The sequence below is a fragment of the Rhea pennata genome, chromosome 2 (genome assembly GCF_028389875.1).
Source record: "Rhea pennata isolate bPtePen1 chromosome 2, bPtePen1.pri, whole genome shotgun sequence".
Lineage (NCBI taxonomy): Eukaryota > Metazoa > Chordata > Aves > Rheiformes > Rheidae > Rhea > Rhea pennata.
Window position 1 is genome coordinate 94,994,545 of NC_084664.1, and position 23,175 is coordinate 95,017,719.

Here is a 23,175-nt window from a genome sequence, read left to right on the forward strand (position 1 = left end):
CTTGAGTTGCTCCTTTTCCCTTTTTTTGAACATATTTGTCCAGCATGTCATTGCACGCTTATGTCATCTGGTACTATCTTCAAATTATATTTATTATAAATATTTTCTACTTGTGCTTTCATCTGTTACTATTTTCAGTACTCTAGGATGAAGATGATAAAAACCACACAATTTTGTCATGCTAAGCTATATATATTTGACTTCCCACTTGAATGATGTAATTCCCATTGCTGTATTATCATTTTCCTTAGTTACCCTGTCATTATCCTCATGTACATCAGCTTCCTTGAAAAATGGAGGCAAAGTAGTTATTCAGTAACTGGTAAGTTGTATTTCAAGAGTAGTGTAGCCATGCCCAAATTAGCCTTGAGGCCACTGCAATGGCCTCAGTTCTTTCCTTGATCACTTTTTTTGGTCCCATTAGCTAAATAAACCTATGGCTTTATTTTATTTTTCTGCTTAAGGTACAGGTTTCCATTGTTCCTTTGTTTCTATATTATATAGTCCCTAAAAGATAGTTCTGCTTGACAATCCTTGATAATCAAAGCCTTTTCCCATCCTTTGTAGGTTCTGTGCTTATTCTTAATATCTTCCTTTAGTTATTTATTCATCCAGAGACATACAAACCTTTTCCTACAAGTTCTCCATTCTGCACAGCATGCGTAGAGTATTTCCATTCTTAGTGTAAATCTATCCTTCTCCTGCACTCAGATCTTTTAAGTTCCTCAGTCTAGTCACCTTCACTCACTGATTTTCCTATTTTCTAAACGCTTGCCTTTCTAAAATACCAAGCTTTAGCTATAAACCTATTTTTGTCCATCTTGCATTTTAAGGATAATTGAATCAGTTTGTGATCACTTCCTCCTAGAATATTATTTTTTTGGTCAGCTCTTTTGCAAGATCCTCCTCACTCACAAAATCTAAGCCTAAAATAGCACTATAGTTTGTTGATTTATAACTTTCTGTACCAAAAAGTCAGTCTTCTGAAATGTCCAAGAATATCTGAACCTTGCCATTATTGATGGTATTTATGTCTATGTCTGGAAAATTTAAGTCTCCTATACTCATATAATTTTCGCTTATTTATTTCTTCATCCATTTATAGGGATTATTACCCTCTTCCAAATCTCAGCCTGTCAGGCAATAACATCCCCTTCTCCCCAATTACTGGCCAAGTTGGGCCTCTTTTACCATCCTTCCTTGCAGTGATTTTCATCCTAACAAATTATGTTTTATTCATGCCATCACGTTTTAAGATGAATAAACAGAATCTGGCTGTTTTACTCTGCTATAACTTTGAATTTCCTGACTTTTATGTATTTTAAGTTGCATCCACATAGGCTTGTATATAAAATTTCCTTGTTTTCTTTTTAGATTGAAGAAACCCCAAGGAAAAACAGCATTAGCTTCCCCACCCTTTCACAAAGTGTCTATAAATGTACCCATTCACATCAGATTAACTTAACAGCATTTCATTAGGTTTGGTTTTTATTTAGCAATATACACTATTTATGAATAGTTCTTTTTTATACCAATAATACTTTTTCCTAGTCACTAGTCATCTACCTGAATGAAGTATAGGTGATGTACTGATTAGAGGTGGTATATAGGTATAGGTGACTAATCAATGTACATCATTCATAAGGTACAGAAGATGTACAGTGTTCAAAAGAAAAAAAGGGAAAAGAAAAAAAAACAGGAACTGGAATACTAGGGAGTGTAGAGATTTAGCTCTAATTCACATTGTTATCATGTAAACATTTTGTCAAATGGAGATTTAATTCAAATTCTCCGGTCCTGTGAGGGGAGATTGCCCAAAAATCATCAGCTGCCATCTGTCACTGCCATTGATCTTAAGATCTGCATATAGAAGGAGTGAAGAGTCCCTCAAAAATGTGCCAAGCTCAACTCTTCCTAAACATCTTTACAGACTTTAAGCTACAGTTCAGCAGAAAGTTTGGAGGTCGCAGGTGTCTTGGGAGTAACACATTGTTATTGTGCATTCAGAATATAAACGTTGCCATTAAAATGCCTAGACATTCTCTGAAGGGTTAAAATTGAGAATTGAGTCCTCCTCTGATTAATCATCTAAATGAGATTTGAGTGCATGCAAATCAACTCATTTTATTTCCAATCTGCGGAAGATAGATTTGCAAAAAAACCTTACAGCTAAACTAGTACAGTAATATATTTTTGCCAGTCAGTGTTGCTGTGATTTAGATGAAAAGCAGCAAAAGGATTTGAGCTGTCACATTTGACTTTGAGCTGCCAGAAAGAGCTATTGTGAGTTACAGGTAAGGTTTAATTTGTATTCTTCCTTTTCTTACAGGCAGAGATGGTCCGTGCTGCTTTCCAAGCACAAAGATCTTTCCTGGTGTTAGCATCTCAGTGTCAAGAGCCTCAAGAGGTAAGAAAATCGATACAGAGTTTCAAAAGGACTATATTAAAAAGCCTGTGTTCATGTATGTTTAAATATCAATCCTTGCATTTTCTTTTATTTGTTCTTTATTTATACAGAGAACTTAGAGTTTTGCTTTTACTGCTGTGAGTGTGGTACTGGAATGATTGTAAAGCCATGCCTCAGAGATAAAAAGAACCTTTTCCATATAAAAACATGTAAGGTCTTTGAAGAAACCAAAGGAAATCTCCCACTTTAGACCTAGAAATGGGATCAATGAACCTTTGCAACCTGGAAGAGCCATGGACTAGAATGGCTTCTTACTGGCCCCAAATGAATGCTCTATTACAGACTTTGAAGTCAGGAGATAATGCTATTGAGAGAAAAAAATGATTTTTACCCCTTAGACTGAATGTTCTCCAAGGTGAGATTCAGGTTAGACTAATTTTGGAAGGGAGGCACATCATTTTGTCAAGAAAAGGAAACATTTCATATCAAGTTGGTTTATTTCCTTATTTTAGTGGTAACTTTTAATCTCCTCCTCACAACTAGAAAGTCCAGGGCGGCCATGGAGCTCTTATGACATCTCATTTGTAGTTTCTGTAGGGCACAAGGTTTTGGCTGGTATCACTGTGTCATTCCTGGGAACAACAGTCATCCAGCCTTTCTGTAGGACTGTCCTTGAATCTTCCTTCCTGGAGTATGCAGAGAATGAAGTCTTCCTTGTACAGTCCCTCCATGGCCTTCAACTCTAACTTGTTCTCATAGTGCCCTGCCAAGTAGTTCATTAAACTCCATATTCCCAAAGAGATTTCCCTACAATTAGTATGAATTATTGAAGCTTAGCTGTCACCATTGATCTTAGAGGCACAAATTAAGTTTTTCTAATCAGTACTTTTTAATGGCAAGAGTATTCAAGAAAAACAAAGCACAGATACTCCAAGCAATGCTTATGCAGAGTACAGAGTACCATGCAAGAAGGAATCGGTTGTTTTTCCAGCTGTCCCTTCTCTCAGAGAGTAAAATTGGGTCACGACTCACAGAGAATGGGGAAAATTCCCGTTGGTACAGGCCTCAAGCAGTCATTTATATTAGCTGTGAATACAATTTCACCCAGTGACCCACAAAACTCTTCATGCTCAGAGGTAAAGTATTCTTCCCTATTAAGTTTCCAATGGCCCATAATGTCATGTGATGTTTGCATGAGAGTCCCAGCTCTGGTAAAAGTAAAAACCATGGCTCACTTGTTGGCCTCTTGTGATGGTATGGTATCACCATGAATTTCTCTGCTTTTCAAGTGAGAATTGAAATGGCTTCTCCCAGCTTTTTCCCTTACAGCTTTCTGAGCTCAAGTCAAAGCTGGGAAAATCATAAGTTTGGCCTAAAATAAAATAAAAAGATTTAGGTACTTGTTATTTTATATATTCAGAGTCAGTAGAAAAATGTAGTCATACTTTGAAGAATTTTTCAACTGTAAGAATTAGAAACTTTAATAAAAAATAAAAGCAAGGAAACAAAAAGAACAGAAGTAAACAGATTCTCAAGGAATCTAACTGGGAAGTAATACAAGCATTAAGAAAAGCAACAAATATTACAAACCTCGACATAAAAAAACCAACCAGACTTGGCCATGTATATCTGTATGTCTTTGCTTCATGTTATCAAGCTTGCACATATTTTTGCAACTTGTTCAAGGCGTGAAGGTATACATTTATCATTTAACTGTCTTTTAGCACAGAGGAAATGCCACATGATATGTGCGTACATATCATTCCAAAGTTAAAATGTCAAAAATATTAAGTAGGATGAAGTAAGGTTCCTTGCTCAGTGAAGACAAGACCAGCCCAGTTATGATTTTTTTTAATGTAGTTTTAGGTACATGTTTTGGATAGGCATCCAAAAAGCTGTATTGTTGTTAATTCTTTTTCTCTTTTTTACACACAGTTTTTTGCATAGATACTCATTCAGACCTGAAACTGGTTGAAAGCTGCATGTGCTGTGCAGCTTGAATAGTATTTTCCACTGCAGAGACTGAGTGTTCCAAGCACCAGGCTTTTTATATCTCCATGTCAATGGGGGGAAAATCCTATTAGTAAAGCCATATTGGTCAACAATTTTGAAAAAAGCTGGTTAGCATGACATAACCCAGGAGAAGGAAGGAAGCAGGAGTCCTCCTGCTCCAGAACGGTATCGATGTGATGTCATCTGGGCTCTGGTTGTAGTTATAGCCTAGAGCCACAGAGTCAGTGTGGAATCCAAACAGGAAAGCTGATCATTAGTGTATCAGAATGCACAGAGTAGAGAAAAGCAAATGAAGATGACAGCATATCTATAAATGCAAGAGAAAAGACAGTAATTCTGTCATTCAGCTGTCTAGACTGTTTGCTTTATAATGTAAAGCTGTGAATGAGCCAGCGAGTTGCGCTTATGGCATACCAGCTTTGCAGACATTCAGAGACAGCGGTGTGGAGACTGAGGGGATTTACTGAGTTCCTGGCATGTTGGGATGTCATACACGGTGCCTTTAAAAAAAAAGAGGGAGGAGAAAATGCCCTGGAAAAATAAATTAGCTCAGCTCTTGCAGCCTAAAAACCAATGAACAAAGAATTCAAAGGAAAAGAAAGCTCCTATATTTATAACAATCTACAGATTTTGTTGTGGTCAGCAAAGAGAGAAAAGAGAAATATCTATTGTACAAAAAGCAGTATTTTTTCCTTCTAATTTTAAGAAAATGTTGAATGCTCAAGTATTCACTTAGCTCTTTAAGTCCTCCTATGAATTGCTAGCAAACACCCTTCAAACAGTTAAGTTGCTTTTGCTCAGTTTTGCTTTCTGTGAATAGCGCTGATATTTTTTCATTTCAGAATCTTTTGTGCACAGTCTTTATTATCTGTGTATGTGAAAATAGTAGGCGAAGAGAAGGTAATTCCAGCTGGCATACCAATCTGGCATCAACTGCAATAAATTACTTAGCAGAGAGCATGTTCTGTTACTTTTTATGGTCATGTTCTATATTTGTATTTGCAGTGGAAGAGATCACATGACAAAAGCATCGTTTGATGTTACTGTTTGTGTGTGTCCTAGCTCATGGCTGCTGGATACAGACTCATTCTGCAAGATGACATTCTTGAGTTCATCCACTTACAGAAATTTTTTTCTGATGCCAAACTTTGAACGTTAAAACTAAAAATTGTCCATTATAAATTGTTTATTACGTAGGAGATAATAAAGGGTAGATGGGAGAGGAAAAAGAAATGAGAGTGTTGCTATATTCTGTGAGAAGCTGTTGAAAAAACATTTTGAGAACTTACATGTTGCTTAAACAATTCATAAGAAGTGTTTTAACATAAGTCTTCAGAAAACATTATGAAACACTTCAGATCTGAATTTCCTATTCCACATAGTCTAAACTAAATACAATTCTGCATAAAACATTATTATTTTGTGGTATAATAATTTTAGACATTTTTAGTCTTCTTGAGCAGGTTTATCTGTTTAACAGTTTTTTAAATGTATGATCTTGAATACTGACATAGGAAATCAGTGCTCAAAGCCACTGCATTAAAGCCTTTGTGAATGGTAATTTATATACCATCTTCTCTTCATGAGCTGTTTCATTTCACTTTAAGAGTTCACATGTTTTGTGGGAGTTGCTTCGAGGGGATGAATGAGCCATTGCTACCATGCTGGGAGCTAGTTAATGAGATAAGTTTTCCTATAAACGTATGTGGGATAAGCTTCAGATCTGTGTCAAACTCATAGTAACAGATAGCGCTCAAATAAGTAAGGTGTTTAACAGAGCTACTTGCACTGATTTTATTCCTCAGACTTGTTGTGTGAAGCAGGGTGAGGTTTTGTTAATGAAGTCATGGTGCATATGTTGACATGGTCTATTCACTTGAAATTATATTTCAGCATATTTGAGGTAAGTCTTCCTACAAATAAAAAGACAAATGTCCTTACAGGTAGGCAAACCTATGAATGGAAGCAACTCTTGGTAAGAAGTATTGCACACAGATTTAAATGACAGATGAAGTTCAGACTATAAATGATTATATAATTTTTTATAGAAAAAAAACAAAAATAAAAAACTGCTGAGTTCATATGACTGCCAGAGCTCATGGATTTAATTATTAACACTATGCAGACAAACATTCCAATTAAATACCTACTTTAAATACCCAGATACTATACACAGTTGGAAGGAGAGAGATGGAAGAAAGTGAGCAGTAAGGGAGGCTTTCCTTTTCCTTTTTTTCCTACAAAAGGGGAAAAAATGAAACCCAGGAAAGTGTATTTGAAGCTATGCTGAGAGTTATAAGAACAAATCCTGAAGTTTTTAATGTCTTTGTGGTCAAGCAAAAATCCTATTCTAGCAGTAGAATAGTTGTGACAATTCTTTGAACAGAGGACTCATTCTCAGAATTTGTATGTAGAAATTAAAAATGAAGATTTAGAGTTCCCTACTCTCTGTCAGTATAGGATTGTTCTTTTTTTTCTCTCTTCTATTTTTAAATTACTTCAATAACAGGGCTCCTGGGACTTCTTATTCTACATCTTAGTAGGATTTGTTTTCTAATTGTCTTGACTTCTTTTTTCCGCTTATGTCATTCCAATTCTTACTACTTTTCCTCATACTTACTAGGATCACCCTTAGTGTTTTCCAAAAATACAAAGACCAGGATTTCCTCACCTTTCAAATTCATTACTTAGTTTTAGCAAAAGAGTTTGAGCCAAGTTTTGCTGCCGTTTTACTTGGTTGGTTGACAGCTGCAAACCTGCACCTTTATATCTAGAAATAGCTTAAGCAAGAATTTGATCCAGTCCTTTTAAGGTCCTCACGTCCCGAATTTACAAAAGGTGGTGAGACTGACATGGAGAGAGCTTGAGAGTCCTGAGCCCCAAAGGGGACACCTTCCCCCCTCCTGTTCTCTGAAATCTTGCCAAACTGTTGACATATTTCTGTTATCAGCAAGCCTACGACTGCAGCAAGACATGGTCACAGCCGCAGTGACCAATCTACTGACAGTTTTCAGTTGCTAGTCTGCCACCTTACTGTGTTCACAGGCTCATTTTTGAATATTGTTTCCAATTTTTACTCGCTTTCAGGTCCACTTAATTAGTGCTCATTGAAAGTATATTGCTGCTTCCCAGATAGCTTCCTGCCACCTGTTACTCCATAATTTTGTCTCAAAGGTGCTAGATTGCATTTAACCAGCCTCAAGCTCATTATATTTTCTGATCATGTACTTAGCTTCTGTATGTATCTTTGTACCACTTCTCTTTCCTTATTTGTGTTTGCTAAAATTCTCAAGCTAATAGCGCCTGCAGTGGGGAGCTTGATGTGTTGGAGGTTCAGTTCTGTCCCAGGGGCAGAGCACTCAGCCTGGGGAGGGTCCACAGACACGTCAGGATCTAGGGAATACAGAAGGGCTGTATCAGTGTGACACCTCCATGGCTGTGTAGAGGAGAAAGAGAGCCAGAGGTGCATGTTATCACACAGCCCTAGGCTGGCTCACATCAACACCACCCGCTGAAGCCTCTCCTGCGCTTGATGCTCTGCACAAGATTCAAGCTCCAGTAAGCAAAGGCTCCTTGCACCATTTTAGTCTAGTTCATCCATACTTGGACTGTCAATGATATTGCCCTCTGAGGAAGACATTATCCAAGATGGTATGCTGTATGTAGTCTAGCTCCTTATCTAACATAACTGCTAAGCAACTCTGGAGATCCTGTAGGCCCTTGTTGGAATTCTGGTGTGCCCTAAAATAAAGTCCTAATATTGTTAGGGTAGTTTTCAATCCCTGCAGCAATGTTCATATTCCAATTCTTTTTGCCATGTGAGATCCCACTGAACTATGCTGATGGGATACTCCCTTTCCCATTAAGTCTCATGTCTCATATTCTTGATTTTTGCTAAACACAAATCTGAAACAGTTCACTCTTTTCTCTTTAGTACCCGGTTGCTCCCCAAGATTTTTCAATTGTGCATAAATGTCTAAAAGGGAAGACATTGGGGTTATAGCTGACTGAAAAGCTAGGCTTGTGGTTCACAGGGTATTCTAGTTTTTTCTGAGTCTAAATTCCCCATATGGGACCTAACTGGCCTTACAAAAACACATCTGGTCTGAGATGTTGTGTACAACACAACTGTGGCTCAGCAGGACACGTTTGCTGACAGAACTTTGCCACTTGGAACGTCCTGGGGCTCACAGACATGCACTACGATCACAGCAACAAAAACTGAGGAGTAAATCAAAAGCTTGAAGACTGCTCATTTGTGTGATTCTTCTTGTTGATCAGGCATAGGATGCTGCTGGTGGGCCTAAAGTAGGAGGACCGCTCATTGTGGAGTGGGTGTGCTTTATAGCGTGCTGCCCATGGAAAGCTGAAGTGGAGAGGAAAGGCAATATATGGAGCATGCAAATCCATTTAAAAACAGTCAAGAGTCCTAGCCAAAAATGCTAGGTGTGATTCTGTGTTGCTATAAACTGATGCATGCAGTTTGTATCTGGCCCTGGATTTCTGCACTGGTTAGAAAATATTTGTCTTACATGATCTTCTCTATTTGCTCCCCTAACAGTTAGCATTTCAAAATAAACCCCAAAATGACTGAACTAATAATTTGGCATGGGGCGGGGGAGGTTTGGTGTTCCCTTTTTTTTTTTCCTTCACAAAGCACAAAATTACTAGAGCTAATACGGGCTGTTAGATCAAGAATTCATGTGCTATGTAAGAGAAATAAATGTTAAACACTAATTAAGTCACTTTGAAAACATATGGATGTATCTAAGCTTTTGTCTATCTAGCTAACAAAGCTAAGCAGCCATTTCTGCGGATTCATCTCCATGTGCCATAGTCCTGCTGCTGCACAGCAGTGAGTCAAAATAGCAAAACCTGTGTTATTGGCAGGTAGAGCAAACACTTGTTACACTATGATGTTGAAGATTTAAAGTCTGAAAAAACAAACCAGAAGAAATTAATGTCTCTCTGCAATAAGTTTACAGGCGACCTTTGAATCCTGAACGTACCAGAAGAGTAGAGGGAAAAATTAATGGTCATAAAGACTTTGTAAAACAGATTTCTCCGGTGAAAATTAGTAACTATTTGTAGAGAAACCATTAACCTAAAGTAGGTTATACTGCAATTCTAAGTATAAGTATTGTGCATCCAAAACAGCTTACTTTCTGCTATGCAAGGTTACAGGATGATACTGTAGACCGATAGGTTGAAGTAGCTGATAGAGAAGAGTTGCAAATTCCATCCCCTTCAGAGTGAAACTGTGGTACTAAATGTGAAATACGTTCTGCAAAGAGAGATGGAGATGAGAAATGCAAAGTAACAGTTTGGCAGCTGTCAGTGAAAACTGATAATATTTAACTCTAGGAGAAAAAAAGGGGAAAAAAAGAAAATTGTAACCATTTGAAGAATCCAAATTTTTACCACAAGCAGCATGATTTGGAGGCTCAAGGTTACTAACTAGCTTAGATTCACCTCTGAAAAGTTGTATTTTCCGTATGTTTTATATGAAGAGGTAGTCCCTCAGCCTAATCTGAACACTGATTCCATTCAGACTGTTGATACACTGGAACAGTTACAACATCACAGCACAATCTTAGGATTCCCTAAATGGCAAAGCAGCAACAAAAAAAGGCCTTTCATACACCACATATATACAAAAAAGGAGGGGCTAAGTCCAATTATAGGAAGAATTCTTTATAGAATGCCTTTTACAAAATGCAAATATTTGGAAATAAGGGAAATACAGTTAATAAAAGTATGTTAATTCTAAAATCGTAGCTATCTGTAGCAGAAATTCACTAGCGATCGCAAAAGCTACTGGTATTCTTATAGTCACGGGATGGGATTCCTCTCAGCTGCTTTAACTGTCCAGGTGGGCATCTTGCCTAAGCTGGCTTTCTGGGCGCTCTCCACACTAAACGGCAGCACCTCCAAAGCGCCGTCTTCCCACTCTAATATCTGCTAACAGTTGGAAGAAGATTCCTTGGGGACGTCTCTCTCTCCATTTGCAGCAGAAGGAATCGAGTCTCAGCTGGCAGCAGGTGCTCACCTGTTAAACTGTTAGAAGAGGGGGTGGTGGATGCCGTCCGTGGCCTGTGCTCGGCTCCGTGCGAGGGTAATGCCTGCATCCGCACCAGTCTTCAACTCGCGCAGGGAGCGTGTTTTTCATGCAGAGCAGCCCCGCTTACTATGCTGCGGTTCACCTTGCACAGCAATGCGAAATGCGTATCTTCCTGAGGGAGTTAAATGGGAAGATAGCTGTAAACCACGGTTTGCAGCTAGTCCAAGATAAGCCCCCACGAACGTGCGTAGCGTGAATGTTAGGTCCTCAGCACCTTTTCGCTTTACCGAACCGCTCCTACTAGGCTGCGCTACTTGCTAACATGCACAGATCAACTCCATATTTCAGTTTGCCTATGTATAATGCAGGTATGATGAAGCTTTTGAACTGACACAAGAAAAAAAACAGAGCTGTAGACTGGGGACGGCATGCAATTAAGATTGTAGCACGCTGTTCTGGCTGCAGCTGAGTAAAATTAAAGGGTTGCTGATCCCAAACGCTCTCAGCTTTCTCCTTCTGCTCATACGCCAAAGGTTGCCACCTCCTCATTTAGCCTAACTTAGAAGTGTATTTGTTCCCTCACCGTGTTTTTTTCATAACAGTCCAGGTTGTTTAAACACTTTAATAGTGTTCAGTAGGCCTGAACTGTGTTGCTAACCGTCAGCATAAAAATACTTCAGTAAATAATCTCAATCCCCAACCACACAAGATTAGCTTAAAAATACAGATCTTTAAAAAATTGTGTTCTTTGTTTATGTGCTGTGTTTGGAGTCTTTGTGATTCATGCTGGCGCATTTCTGCACAACGAGCCTGAAAAATACCAGTTTTCTCAAAGAAAGCTAAGTTTTTTTGGTTTTTTGGTTTTTTGTTTTGTTTTTTTTTTTTTTGTTTTTTTTTTTTTTTTTTTGCTCACGCAACCCAAGTTTAAGAAAGCCAGTCAATTTACCATGACTTAAGGAGCAAATCACAGAAGTTTGGCAGTTCACTTGAATTGCACCCACATGCCCCTCCCCAGCTGAACCTGTCATGTGGGAGACTTCTCATGTGAGTATTATGGAAAGCTTGAAGGAGAAGGAAGCCTGTCCAGTGAGGTCTGTTGGAATATGCCGTGCCAGGCCAGTTTGTAAGGTTGGGCATAGACTGGTGAACCTCAGCCAAAGCCCAAGGCAGATCTTGTTGTATATTGTAACTTCTTTTGGAGTTTTTTGGATAGTTCAGTAGTCTTACTACACTGGTTTTCTAATAAGAATTATAAGGCATGGATTAAAGCTGTCTGGTTGTTTAGGTATTAATATCTAAAAAGACCATCTGGTTTTAACAACTATTTAAAAAAAGACAAAGGCATACTGAGAATTGCTTACAATATTTTTTGTTTGTACCACTGTTGCATTTTTAAACATTTCAGCAGAAGTGATATTATAATAGGAACAGTGTTTATAGAAAGACTCTTACATTTCTGTTAAACAACTGTACCATGTCTTAAATGACAAGAAATTTCATCTAGCACATGCCAAAGGCATACTGAAGATTTTTCCAACAGCTCTTCTTGAATTCATTTTTTTCTTACAGATACAGTATAGACAATCATTTTATTAACAGACAGCTGTTTTAATATTCATGGCAATAAAGAGATTATTCTTCTAGAACAGCACAAGCAGTTCCATACTGCAGAGCCAAACAAGAGTGATTACTGCCAGAATTAATGAGCCTTTCCATACCCATATGCCATATACACTGTAATTCATCTGCAGTTTAATCACTAACTAAAGATTCAGAACTGACTGCAGGGAACAGGACTCAATCAAGTAATTCCTTGGGGCCCCGTATTCCTATGTGTAGGAATAGGGCAAGTCCATAGAGAAGAGAAGGCTGGTTATACTGTTTGTATAATGGAAAGCAGATGGAATAGAGTTGAGTATCTCCTCAAGCCATTTGTAGCTGGTTTTATTTAGCTGGTCATTAAAGCATCAAGTGAATTACTCTGAGCTACCTTGCTTAACAGTATGTATTTCACCTTTAGAACTCCTGCAGTGGACTTTTTCTGTGAAATTATTTAAATATGCTACATTTTTATAAAAAGGTGATTCACTGGACAGGTAAAAAAAGTCATATGTCCAGAGGGATAGAAAGTCTATCTGTATTTATAAGAGAAAACACTTACAAATGCGGTTGGGAGTTTCTCCTGCAATTCAGGTGGAGTCAAGAGCAGTGAGTCTTTAGTCACCATTCAGAAAAATGTTTGCTCCTTATTTATGACATTTTATCTGTAGATATCAAAGCGTTCTACAAAGAAGAACAATTATATTTACATAATTTCTTACATAGGAAGTTGGAAGACAGAAAGGTGAAACAGCTTTCTTGATGTCTGATGATAATTCATGGAAGAGCTGCAAGCAGAACCCAGTTACGGACTCTGCCCTGTTCACAGAAACGTGCTGCCTCCCAGAGCTGTCTAGATACACCAGGCATCTGTGGAGCTGTATTTTTAGCCTTGATATTCTCTTTGGCTGGAATGGGGCCATGACGATTCACAGTAAGCTAAAGACTGTAAATATCCCTTAGACTTTATAGGAAGAAAATTGGCATAATATCAAAGCAGAACAAGCACCTTCTTTAATTTCAGCTTTGTTAACTACTGTCATACTTGAAAGATTTCCCTGTAAAATAAGAAAGAACTAACCAGCTGCGGCATGTTGTAAACAAACAAAAATTAGATGAATTCCGGTAGATTCTATCATATTATGGTAACAAAATTATTTTTTAAGAACTACAAGTCACGGAGGTTTCAGGGTTTCTTCGGACTTAATGACTTACGCTGGTCATTAAGCCGTAAAAAAAGGAAACTTTCTATCTCCCGCTAGTACCATAAACATTCATTTTCTCCCAAGCCACTTCTTTGTAGTAAAAGACCAAATATCCCTGTATATTTCAGATGCATTGGGCCTTCCTCAAAATGACCTTACCTCTAAAATATTAAGGCTTCATAGTTGGTTCAGAATTTCTTTAAAAATTCAGAGCCTCTTTTTATCCTGTTTTTGGTGGTGTCTTTTGACCTCTGTTGATCCAGAGTAAACACATTTAAGATAACAGAATTCTATAAAGCAGAGGTCTCATGGAAGGATGGGAAAAAATATCTTACAGATGACAGACAGCAAGTAGCACATACACCTACATGGTTTTGTGTGTGTCATGACAGCAGTAGTCTTCAGGAATACAAAGACTACTTTTCTGTAGCAAGTAGTTAATTCCCTTAAAATAAATACTCCTGAGAAAAGGTGAAGAAAAATAAAAGTTTTGCTACACTGTCAGGTAAATATTTGAGTGTTCTGAGTGCTTTCTGAGAAAAGGGCCAGGGAAGATCAGAATGGTGCACCCTTGTTGGTGGGACATGGTGTGGGTTCTGTGAGCATACTCTCAAATTAAAGAATTAGACCTCTTGGTAGAAACATTTTATAGGGTTGCAAGATACAGCAGTTCTTTTGCTTGTAAACTAGTGACTGCTTCTCTCTCAACAGCAATGTGCTGTTCCTGAGTGGAAGAAATTTTCCCAGCAAGTTAGTGATCTAATTAGTTTTTCTGAGACGTTGGGCTAGCCTGATTAGCTGATTCACTTTTCACAGAAGAGCTTTGATAGCTTCTGTGTTCATTCTGCTCTTCTTTTCATTCCATGCAGTATTCCTTCTGCTCAACAGTCATTCCCCTGGATACCATTCGTTTCTGATTAACACAGGGGAATTTCCCCAATCCATGGCTTGCAGGCAATATGCTTCCCATTAAATGCTCCCACACTGCTTGCAGCCAAAGGAAGTCAAAACTTTAAAACTTGCCATTAAGGAAAGCTAAAACTGATGTTGTCTTCAGTGTATTACTCTCTCAGTCTTGTTGTCAGCTGATAAGAGGCTGCTGACCTAACAAGTAGTTTGTATTTCTTATAGAAAGAACAACTTGAGTAATAACATGAAAAACTCAAGCCAGTATAAAGACTCTCAAGAAGTTCCAGGGATATCACAAGAAAAACAGAAACAATTCTTTAACTCTGTGATACAGGGTCTCTATGGGTCCTAACCTAGACAGCATGTAAAACTGCTGCCAGTACTGAGAGTAGTTGATGCTGCAACGCATTATTAGTACTTAATGACTTGTGCATTTTGCTGCTGCAGCTGAAGTAGGGTAATTTAAATTGTTCCTTCAATGTAAGAATACGCTGACTTTTTTTCCCAACTGCTAAATCAGTGGGCAGGATGGACGATGTTAAACCACGGAGTGTTTTTGGCCTGCTCGTTATGACAGCAGTGTCATGCTTTTTTGCAGAATGAGGTAGCGATGCTTCTCAAACCAATATCAGAGAAGATTCAGGAAATTCAGAACTTCAGAGAAAGCAACAGAGGAAGTAAGATGTTCAACCATCTCTCGGCTGTCAGTGAAAGCATACCTGCACTTGGGTGGATAGCAGTGGTGAGTTGCACACAGGAAGGCTGGGAGGGCTGTGAAGGTACTTCTGGGTGGTGTGACCAGAACAGTTCAAAATCTTGCTGAACTTTGCAGCCTCATCTGCATTGTCCTTCAGTCTACCAACACCTTAGAAGGTGTTTTATAATATACCTAATATATCAGGGAAGGTGTCTGACTAATATTTTGCCTCCTTTCTCTTTCTGTTGTTTCCTGCTGCTGTGGGGTGATGATCCTAGTCTCCTAAACCAGGCCCTTATGTCAAGGAGATGAATGATGCTGCTACCTTTTATACTAACAGGGTGTTAAAGGACTACAAGCACAGGTATGTTGCCAAGCCCCAGTATCTGCTAGCTGCAGGGAGAGAGGAGAGTATTAACCATAGTAATAGGGTTTCCAAAGCCATCACAAAACGAATTTTGTAGACTACAAGGTATTAGATACAATCCAATTGCAGTAGCGTATTTTCCACTCCTTGTCTTTGACCTGTGAGAATGGCAGCAGCACTAGCAATGCTGATGTTGGCTCTCTGCAAATGATATGGTTATACTTAAATGTTCTGTAGTGGCAGCATCATAGGCATACATGCAAATGTGTATTTACATACGAAAAGACAGCTAGCTAGCTGCAACATGTCCTTGTCTCGTTTGTGCACTGACATTGCTGCTGTTCCTGCTCTGTGCTTGAAACTGAGCATTTCTAATTAGCATTAGAAAATGGGTTCTAGGAGTATACAGCTGAGCATCTACTTCCGTAGCTCCCAAAATGATTTTTTGTACTATTGCACTGTTTTTAAAGAGCATGAAGAACTCACAGAGCAGCTTCATGAATAAGATCTGTGAGAGAAACAGAGAAAATATAGGTGCCCTTTCTATTCCCTTTCTAAAAAGCTTTCTATGAGTCCTGTTGACTTGACATTTTTGGAGGCCAGATTTTTACTCCTTATTTTATACCCTCAGTCAAGAACAGTATTTGCAGATGACTTTTTCTTCTTTAATGATCATTTTATATATCAGATTAGGTTGATAAAAAACATACTTTGTCCTTTTATTCGTATTAAATGACAGCTTTACAGCTGCTCTAGTTCATGCATCTATCACCCGGCATCTAGCTTTTATCTAGCACCTTTCTTTAGAAAAGGTGTAACAATTCTTGAACTATTTACTCTCTCTTAGGTAAAATCTATGCCTATATTTATATGTATGTATATAAGTATGTGTGTGTGTATTTTTTATGTGTATGTATGTGTATATATACACATATTTATATATTTATAATGTATTTTTGATATACTTTATTTTATACATAGAATTATATGTTATTCTTGGAGCGCTAGTTTATCTGCTTGGCATAACTGAAGTTCTTTGCAATGTAACTTTAGAAATACTTATTCTGGAGAAATAAAATGTCTCTCATAAAGGTATAAACAGGGTCAGAAACATTAGATATTAGGTTAGTTCTCCTGATGAAAAATACCTTTCCTGTTTTTCACTGAACATTTGATCAGATCACAATGTCTTTCCAAGCAGTGGAAGGTTCTCCCTTGGCTTCAGTAGGCTTTAGAATAAACCCGCTGACCGAGGTCCTCAGCAATGTTAAGCATCAAAATCCAAAGGAAGTAAATTGAAGGCAGACACTCAAATGGTTGTGAGCATTTAGTCCTTAACGATCCATAGGATCCGTAAGCAATTCTTAATTGGATCTTCATAAGTAAGGTCTCCGTCCCACAGGTAGTTTCTCCTGGACATATTTTTTGTTCTCACTTACTGTCCCACTGAAGTCCAAGCCTCTCAAACACAGTACTTTTAAATTCTTGACTTACAAATATTTTAGTCTGATCACTATAACATGATCTAGCATTATCTAACATAGAGCTGAATGAAGCCTGTTTTATGAACAGTCCTCATTTCAGTTAGTTTCTCTTAGTTTTGTGACACTGATGTGACACTGGCTCTGGCAATGGCTACATTTGAACTTAGAAGCTAGAATTTTTTACAGAACCCACTGATTTTTAATTTTCTAAAATTCAGGACCCTGAGACTGAGTCTCAGTAGCTGGTGAAGAGCTCCGTATAGCTTTAGTACTACTTCAGTTGACTTTGAGCCTGAACAGGATGATGACACACTCTGCCAGTGGGAAGCAGCCTGTCCTAGAGCCGTCCTTTGCCCTTGTTTGTCCCTCTGGAAGAGGACAGAGGCAGAAAAGCTTTCTGGTCTGGCAGGCATCAGTATCCATAGTGATTTGACTGATTTGTCCTTGGCTGTAAGGCAGACATTAGGCTTTACCTGCTTTAAACATGGGTAGCAGTGCTTTCTGGTTTTAAGCACAAACATTTGCACATACAAATACTGTCTGTCTTTTACAGTGATGAACGCCATGTCGATTGGGTGAAGTCATATCTGAATATCTGGTCTGAGCTTCAAGCTTATATCAAAGAGCATCATACCACAGGTCTCACCTGGAGCAAAACTGTAAGTACTTCATGAAGAACCTTAAAATAACAGTAACCACTTTGACTTTTAACGGAGATAAGGATTAATAGGTCAGGAAAAATGAATATCTAGGGCAGGAACAAAAGTCATGGTCCATAGACTTCTTAACCAAGCAATAAAGTTTGAAAAGCAGATGGAGAAGGTATATTAGACTGTGTGGTACAGGTTTTGAGAAAGATGGAAGAATTATTTGGAAGGACTGTATCCATAATCCCCAGCAGCAGAGGAGGAAGAAAGGCAGATGCAGTTCTCTAGGCCTGCTATGGCAGAAAATAAGAACAACAAAAAAAAACATTTAAAATGAAATGTCAGACTAAAGGAAAATTGAGTGAGCGTGAGGGGAAGAGGAAGAGAAAAGTGGAAAGAATGTAAACACAGAGAGAGATCTAATAATAGGAAAAGGAAACACAAGACACATACCAGGTTATTACTTTATAGATAACTATCTTTATAAAACTGTTATTTTAGATATGCAGAAGTAGTTTCTGAAATATGTACTTGATATTTATGTATGTTTATATATAGAGAGAGAATGTAATTGTGTGCCTAATTATTTATACTCTATATATTTATGTAAACATTTTCTGTGTGTTACATCTGGGATGCATGGCAAGATGATGGCAATGAAAAATTTCTCAGAGAGGTGTAAACATGAAGAATTAATCTCCTGCTGGGTATAAATGTAAGAGTTTATGTATGTCCACTGTCTACATTAATGCAATGTTCCACTTCAGATTAGAAATATGTACTCACATGTTTATTATCAAGCTAGGAGAATTACTGAGGTACATCAAAAATTTAATCAGCCAGCTCTTTGGTGTTATCATCTCCTAAACTTATCAGTGCACAAGCATACTTATACATATACAGTCATTCATACCAAGGCATAATATTTTTTGTTCTGTATAGACAAATAAACTTTAAAAAATTAAATGACTCTTAAGTGGACTGATATAAGCCACCAGACCAAACCAGTGGAACAACTTAGGGACATAGGTAGCTAAAATGCAACTCCGTGATAGAATGTATCTTAACATCCTGTTTAAAGAAGTTATTTCATCTCCTTTTTTGAAGAGTGATAACCATATGAAAGAATAGAATATGAATCCTAATAGCTTTCTGCTCCCTACTCCCTCAGTAGTCTCCCCCAGGATTTCATTCTGCATCTATGCTTTAATTCTACCTAGCTGCAAGGCAAAGGATAAACTTCCCATCAAATATAATAGGAGTTAGAAAATCCCTGTAAGTGTTACATATCAGGAAAGGATAACTATTGACATGACTCCTCAGAAGAATTTATTTGTAATCTATGACTTGCACATAAGGAGTTGACACTTCTTCATATGCCAAATACTTAATTTTATTGTGCTCAACAACAGACTTTGCAACTTCAACTTTGCACCCTTCTCTAGAGATTGTACAAGACTTTAGAGTATTTAAGTATTCAAGTACACCAAGTGATCAAACATGGAGAATCTATGATTTGCACATACTTTTTAGTTTGAAGCAAAGTAGAAATGTTTAAACCTGATAAATTAGATGTCTGAAATTAGCTGCTGCTTTGCAGGTGTCTGTAGAAACAATTTAAAATATTAAACAGGATTCTCTTATTTAGTACAAAATTACACACTTGCTACATCCTATTCTGCTTTAATCAGTGAGTATGGTAAGAACTAATGATTCTGTAATGATTGCTGGATAAGGGGAAAAATGTAGTATCTGTCAGCAGAATAAGCCTGAGAATCTGGGCCAAATTTATTTCTGTTAATACAGAGAAAGAATCATTTTCACCTTTAATGGAACTTTACAAGTACGGAAATAGTGTTATAAGGCAAGGTTTTATTACTGTCATTTTATCAAATAGGAGTCATTCTCAGTGTTGTAAGCGCTGGCAATCTTATCCAGAAGTGTAGCTATTGCAGATCGTATTTGGTCTTAAAAACACAATCTCAGCCATCATGTCTCTATATTTTCCCTTCTTCAGTTGTGCAGGAAACTGAATAAGAATCTGACTGTGATTGTTCGTGTTAAGTACAGTTTTCCCCAAATTGTGCTCATTCTGTTATTAGTGATGAGTCCATTACTGCCTCTGATGATGACTGGTGTCACTAACTTTGGATATCACTTCGATCTGAAAGAGGCTATATTGGAAGTATGGGTCATTTAAATTATCATTCATGTAATGTGTGGCTCAGAGATTAAAATACAAACACATTTTTATGGATGTATACTTTTTTAAGGTTTTACTTCATGTACACATAATGAAACCAGAATCCAGTATATTAGCCAGTTGTTTAAATAGCTTTTTGTTTAAATGTTGTTTAAATAGTTTTGTGAAGCTTGGTAACAAATACTTTCAAGAAAGCAATGAGTTACTAAAGTGATCATTTGATTTTTATTATATATTTTAAAGTTAGAATGAAACAGTGCCAGATTCATGCTGTGTGAAGCTAAGCATAAAGATCTGCAGATTCAGGGCCTGGGCAGAAATACAATATATATAAAAGCTTTAGAAATATTCCAGACACAGTTGTTAATCAGCAGCAGCTTCCACTTATATGCATAAAAGGAAAAAGCAGTAGTTTGGCAACGCATTGAGAAAGTGGCACATTTATGAAAGGCAAAAGTTGGTACTGAAATGCTGTTTTACAGAGGGAGAGAGAAAAAAAGTCTTTGCCCAATATGAGTACGCGTACCAGTAATACACCGTTCGTATCCGCAGAAGTCAACAAAGCAATACTGGCAGCTTTATGTAAAAAGCTACTAAGCAGCGTATTTGGGCATTTCTAAAGAGACTGAGGAGTCAGGGAGAACATTAACTATTGCTTCGTTCCAAACTGTTTTCACACAACACCCCCCCTCCCCGTAACATCAGCCTAGATCAGACTAAGCTTGGATTTACAGCGAGGAAGGGACCCGTTTCTAGGCGGGCGGGCGGCCTCCCCGTGCCCTCCTGGCTGTGCCCCACGGCAGCCTCGCCACGCCGCCCCGTTTCCAGCCCCCGCGCAGCCTCCCGTCAGGCCGCCCAGAGCAGCTGCGGCGAACCTGGGACCAGATCGTCAGGGCGGCTTGGCCAGCCTTCCTGTCGCTGGCAGCAGCACGCACGCTGAGGAGGAGAGTGAAAGAAATATCTTACTAAATCACAGGGCAGGGACCCTAAAACAGGCGCAAAAGGTTGCAAGAAGAGCTAAGCACTTGGCTCTGACAGTAACAGGTACCTCTATCAACTTTATAAAAAATTGGGGATAAAAACAGGTGCGTAGAGCTTTTTTATCTGGCACAGTTCTCCCTCTTGCTCCCTTTGGTTCTGATCCTGCCAAGTTGTGTCGCAGCGTTTGACTCCTCCGCTTTCCCGGTGGAAATGTGTGGGGCTGTGTGAGGAGGAAACCAAGGAATCAATGGAGTTAAGCACATTCAAACCTTCGTGTATCTGAGCCTGTTTTACTACTAATGGGGAATGATGGTACGAAACTGGTCCCTAGGTAAACCCACAGGCCTTTCAAGACATCATGGATACAGTTAGGGCATCTGTCGGTATTTTGTCCACAGAAGAAATCCACATATTTAAAGTGTGCGTGTTTGTGAGCAGGATTGTCCCAGAGAACAAAGTGCTGCCACTGTGGACTTTTATCACGATCCGAAGTCTTGGTTTTCACTGACATTAATGAGCATGTGCATGTGTCACAGACAATATGCCTGTCAGCAGAAGTCAGAAGGATCTACAGTCATTTCCTTAAAAGTGTGGTTTGGAGTTCATTATCTTGACTGTAAAGTATGAGCGTCCTTCTGCCACACGTATTGCCTGCGGTCAGTAGCAGCTCGCTGTCTGGGTGATGGGAACCACAGCAAGTACCAACCTCATGGAGATTTGCAAGTTTTAATTTGCTACCAGATTTTACATTCTCAGATATCAGTGAGTTTTGTTAAAAAGCTGTTATTACGAAGAAATATTTTAACTGTCCAATATAGCATTTTACACATGTAGCAATTCATACTAGTTTGTAACAATTTCTGCAATTTCGTGAAATCCACAGCTGTAGCAGTAACCTGCCTTTTTCAGTTGTCACTGATAAACAGCAAGTGTCCCCTTTTCTTTTCTTTTATTTTATTTTTAGCCGAAAAGGGAGTCTATTGAAGCATGGCTCTTTTTTCCCTCCATGTTTTTTTTTTTTTTCTCTCTTTTTTGATGGTGCAAAGAACTGAACAGCTGTAATATAAGCTCACAAGGAAGCCTCATAAAAGTTAGTTCGCTACCAGGATTGCATGAGTAAGCTAGGGGAAGGGGAATTTCCCCTGTTTCTACAGGTTAACTTTTCAGCAATAAAATAATTGGCAATAATGACAGCTTGCTGTAGTTTCCTGTACATAAAATAAGTGTTAAGAAACAAAGTCTGCTCGAGGATTATTGTCCTAAACACTCCTCTCAGTTGCAGGTGGAGCTGCAGTAAATTTTTTGTTCTTTGTGTACAGTAGTCATTTGGGTCATAATTTGTCAGCAGGATCTGAAGAAATATTCATCAACTTTTTCATCAATGACCTGGATGAGGGGATGGAGTGCCTCCTCAGCAAGTTTGCTGATGATACCAAGCCGGGAGGAGCGGCTGATACACCTGAGGGCTGTGCTGCCATTCAGAGAGACCTGGACAGGCTGGAGAGCTGGGCAGAGAGGAACCTCATGAGGTTCAACAAGGGCAAGTGCAGGGTCCTGCACCTAGGGAGGAATAGCCCTAGGCACCAGTACAAGCTGGGGTCTGACCTTCTGGAGAGCAGCTCTGCAGAGAAGGACCTGGGAGTGCTGGTGGATGACAGGTTGACCGTGAGCCAGCAAGGTGCCCTTGTGGCCAAGAAGGCCAATGGTCTCCTGGGGTGCATTAGGAAGAGTGTTGCCAGCAGGTCAAGGGAGGTGATCCTGCACCTCTACTCAGCCCTGGGGAGGCCTCATCTTAAGTACTGTGTCCAGTTCTGGGCTCCCCAGTACAAGAGAGACATGGGGCTACTGGAGAGAGTCCAGCGTCGGGCTGTGAGGATGATCAGAGAGTTGGAGCATCTGCCCTATGAGGAACAGCTGCGAGAGCTGGGCCTCTTTAGCCTGGGGAAGAGAAGACTGAGGGGGGATCTTATCAATGTGTACAAGCACCTGAAGGGAGGGTGTCAAGGGGATGGGGACAAACTCTTTTCAGTTGTCCCATGTGACAGGACGAGAGGCAACGGGCAGAAATTGAAGCACAGGAAGTTCCGCCTGACTGTGAGGGGGAATTTCTTCCCTGTGGGAGTGACGGAGCACTGGCACAGGTTGCCCAGAGAGGTTGTGGAGTCTCCTTCTCTGGAGATCTTCAAGGCCTGCCTGGATGCAACCCTAACATGCTCTAGGTGACCCTGCTGAGCGGGGAGGTTGGACTAGATGATCTGCAGAGGTGCCTTCCAACCTTACTGAATCTATGATTCTATGATTCATAAAATAGAGGTGAATTTCATTACAATGTTTGGTTTAATATTGAATTGCACTCAAGTTACAGATAATGTTTTCTCTCTATTTACAAATCAAAGCAAATTCATAGGAGGAAGTTTGCATCTTTACAAGCAGTTGAGATTTATTTATATCCTACTCCCACTGAAATCAATATTATATCTTCAGGTCTTTTTTCCTGATATATCATTTAAAAAAATACTTTATAACTCACCATATAGTATTCTAAAAATGCTCTTTAAAAGTTGAAAATCTACACAGGCTTCTTTGATGAAAGCCACCAATA

General features: G+C 38.8%; 1 protein-coding gene across 2 annotated transcripts in view; it reads left to right on the forward strand.

Moving 5' to 3' along the window:
- CAP2 (cyclase associated actin cytoskeleton regulatory protein 2) overlaps positions 1-23,175 on the forward strand; it is a 68,592-nt gene that overhangs the window by 28,303 nt on the left and 17,114 nt on the right. For both annotated transcript variants that reach the window (XM_062569945.1, XM_062569944.1), the window contains 4 exons: positions 2,330-2,407; positions 14,793-14,936; positions 15,170-15,255; positions 17,296-17,401. In XM_062569945.1, coding sequence (XP_062425929.1) covers positions 2,330-2,407; positions 14,793-14,936; positions 15,170-15,255; positions 17,296-17,401 — 414 coding nt within the window. The remainder of the gene's footprint in view (positions 1-2,329; positions 2,408-14,792; positions 14,937-15,169; positions 15,256-17,295; positions 17,402-23,175) is intronic.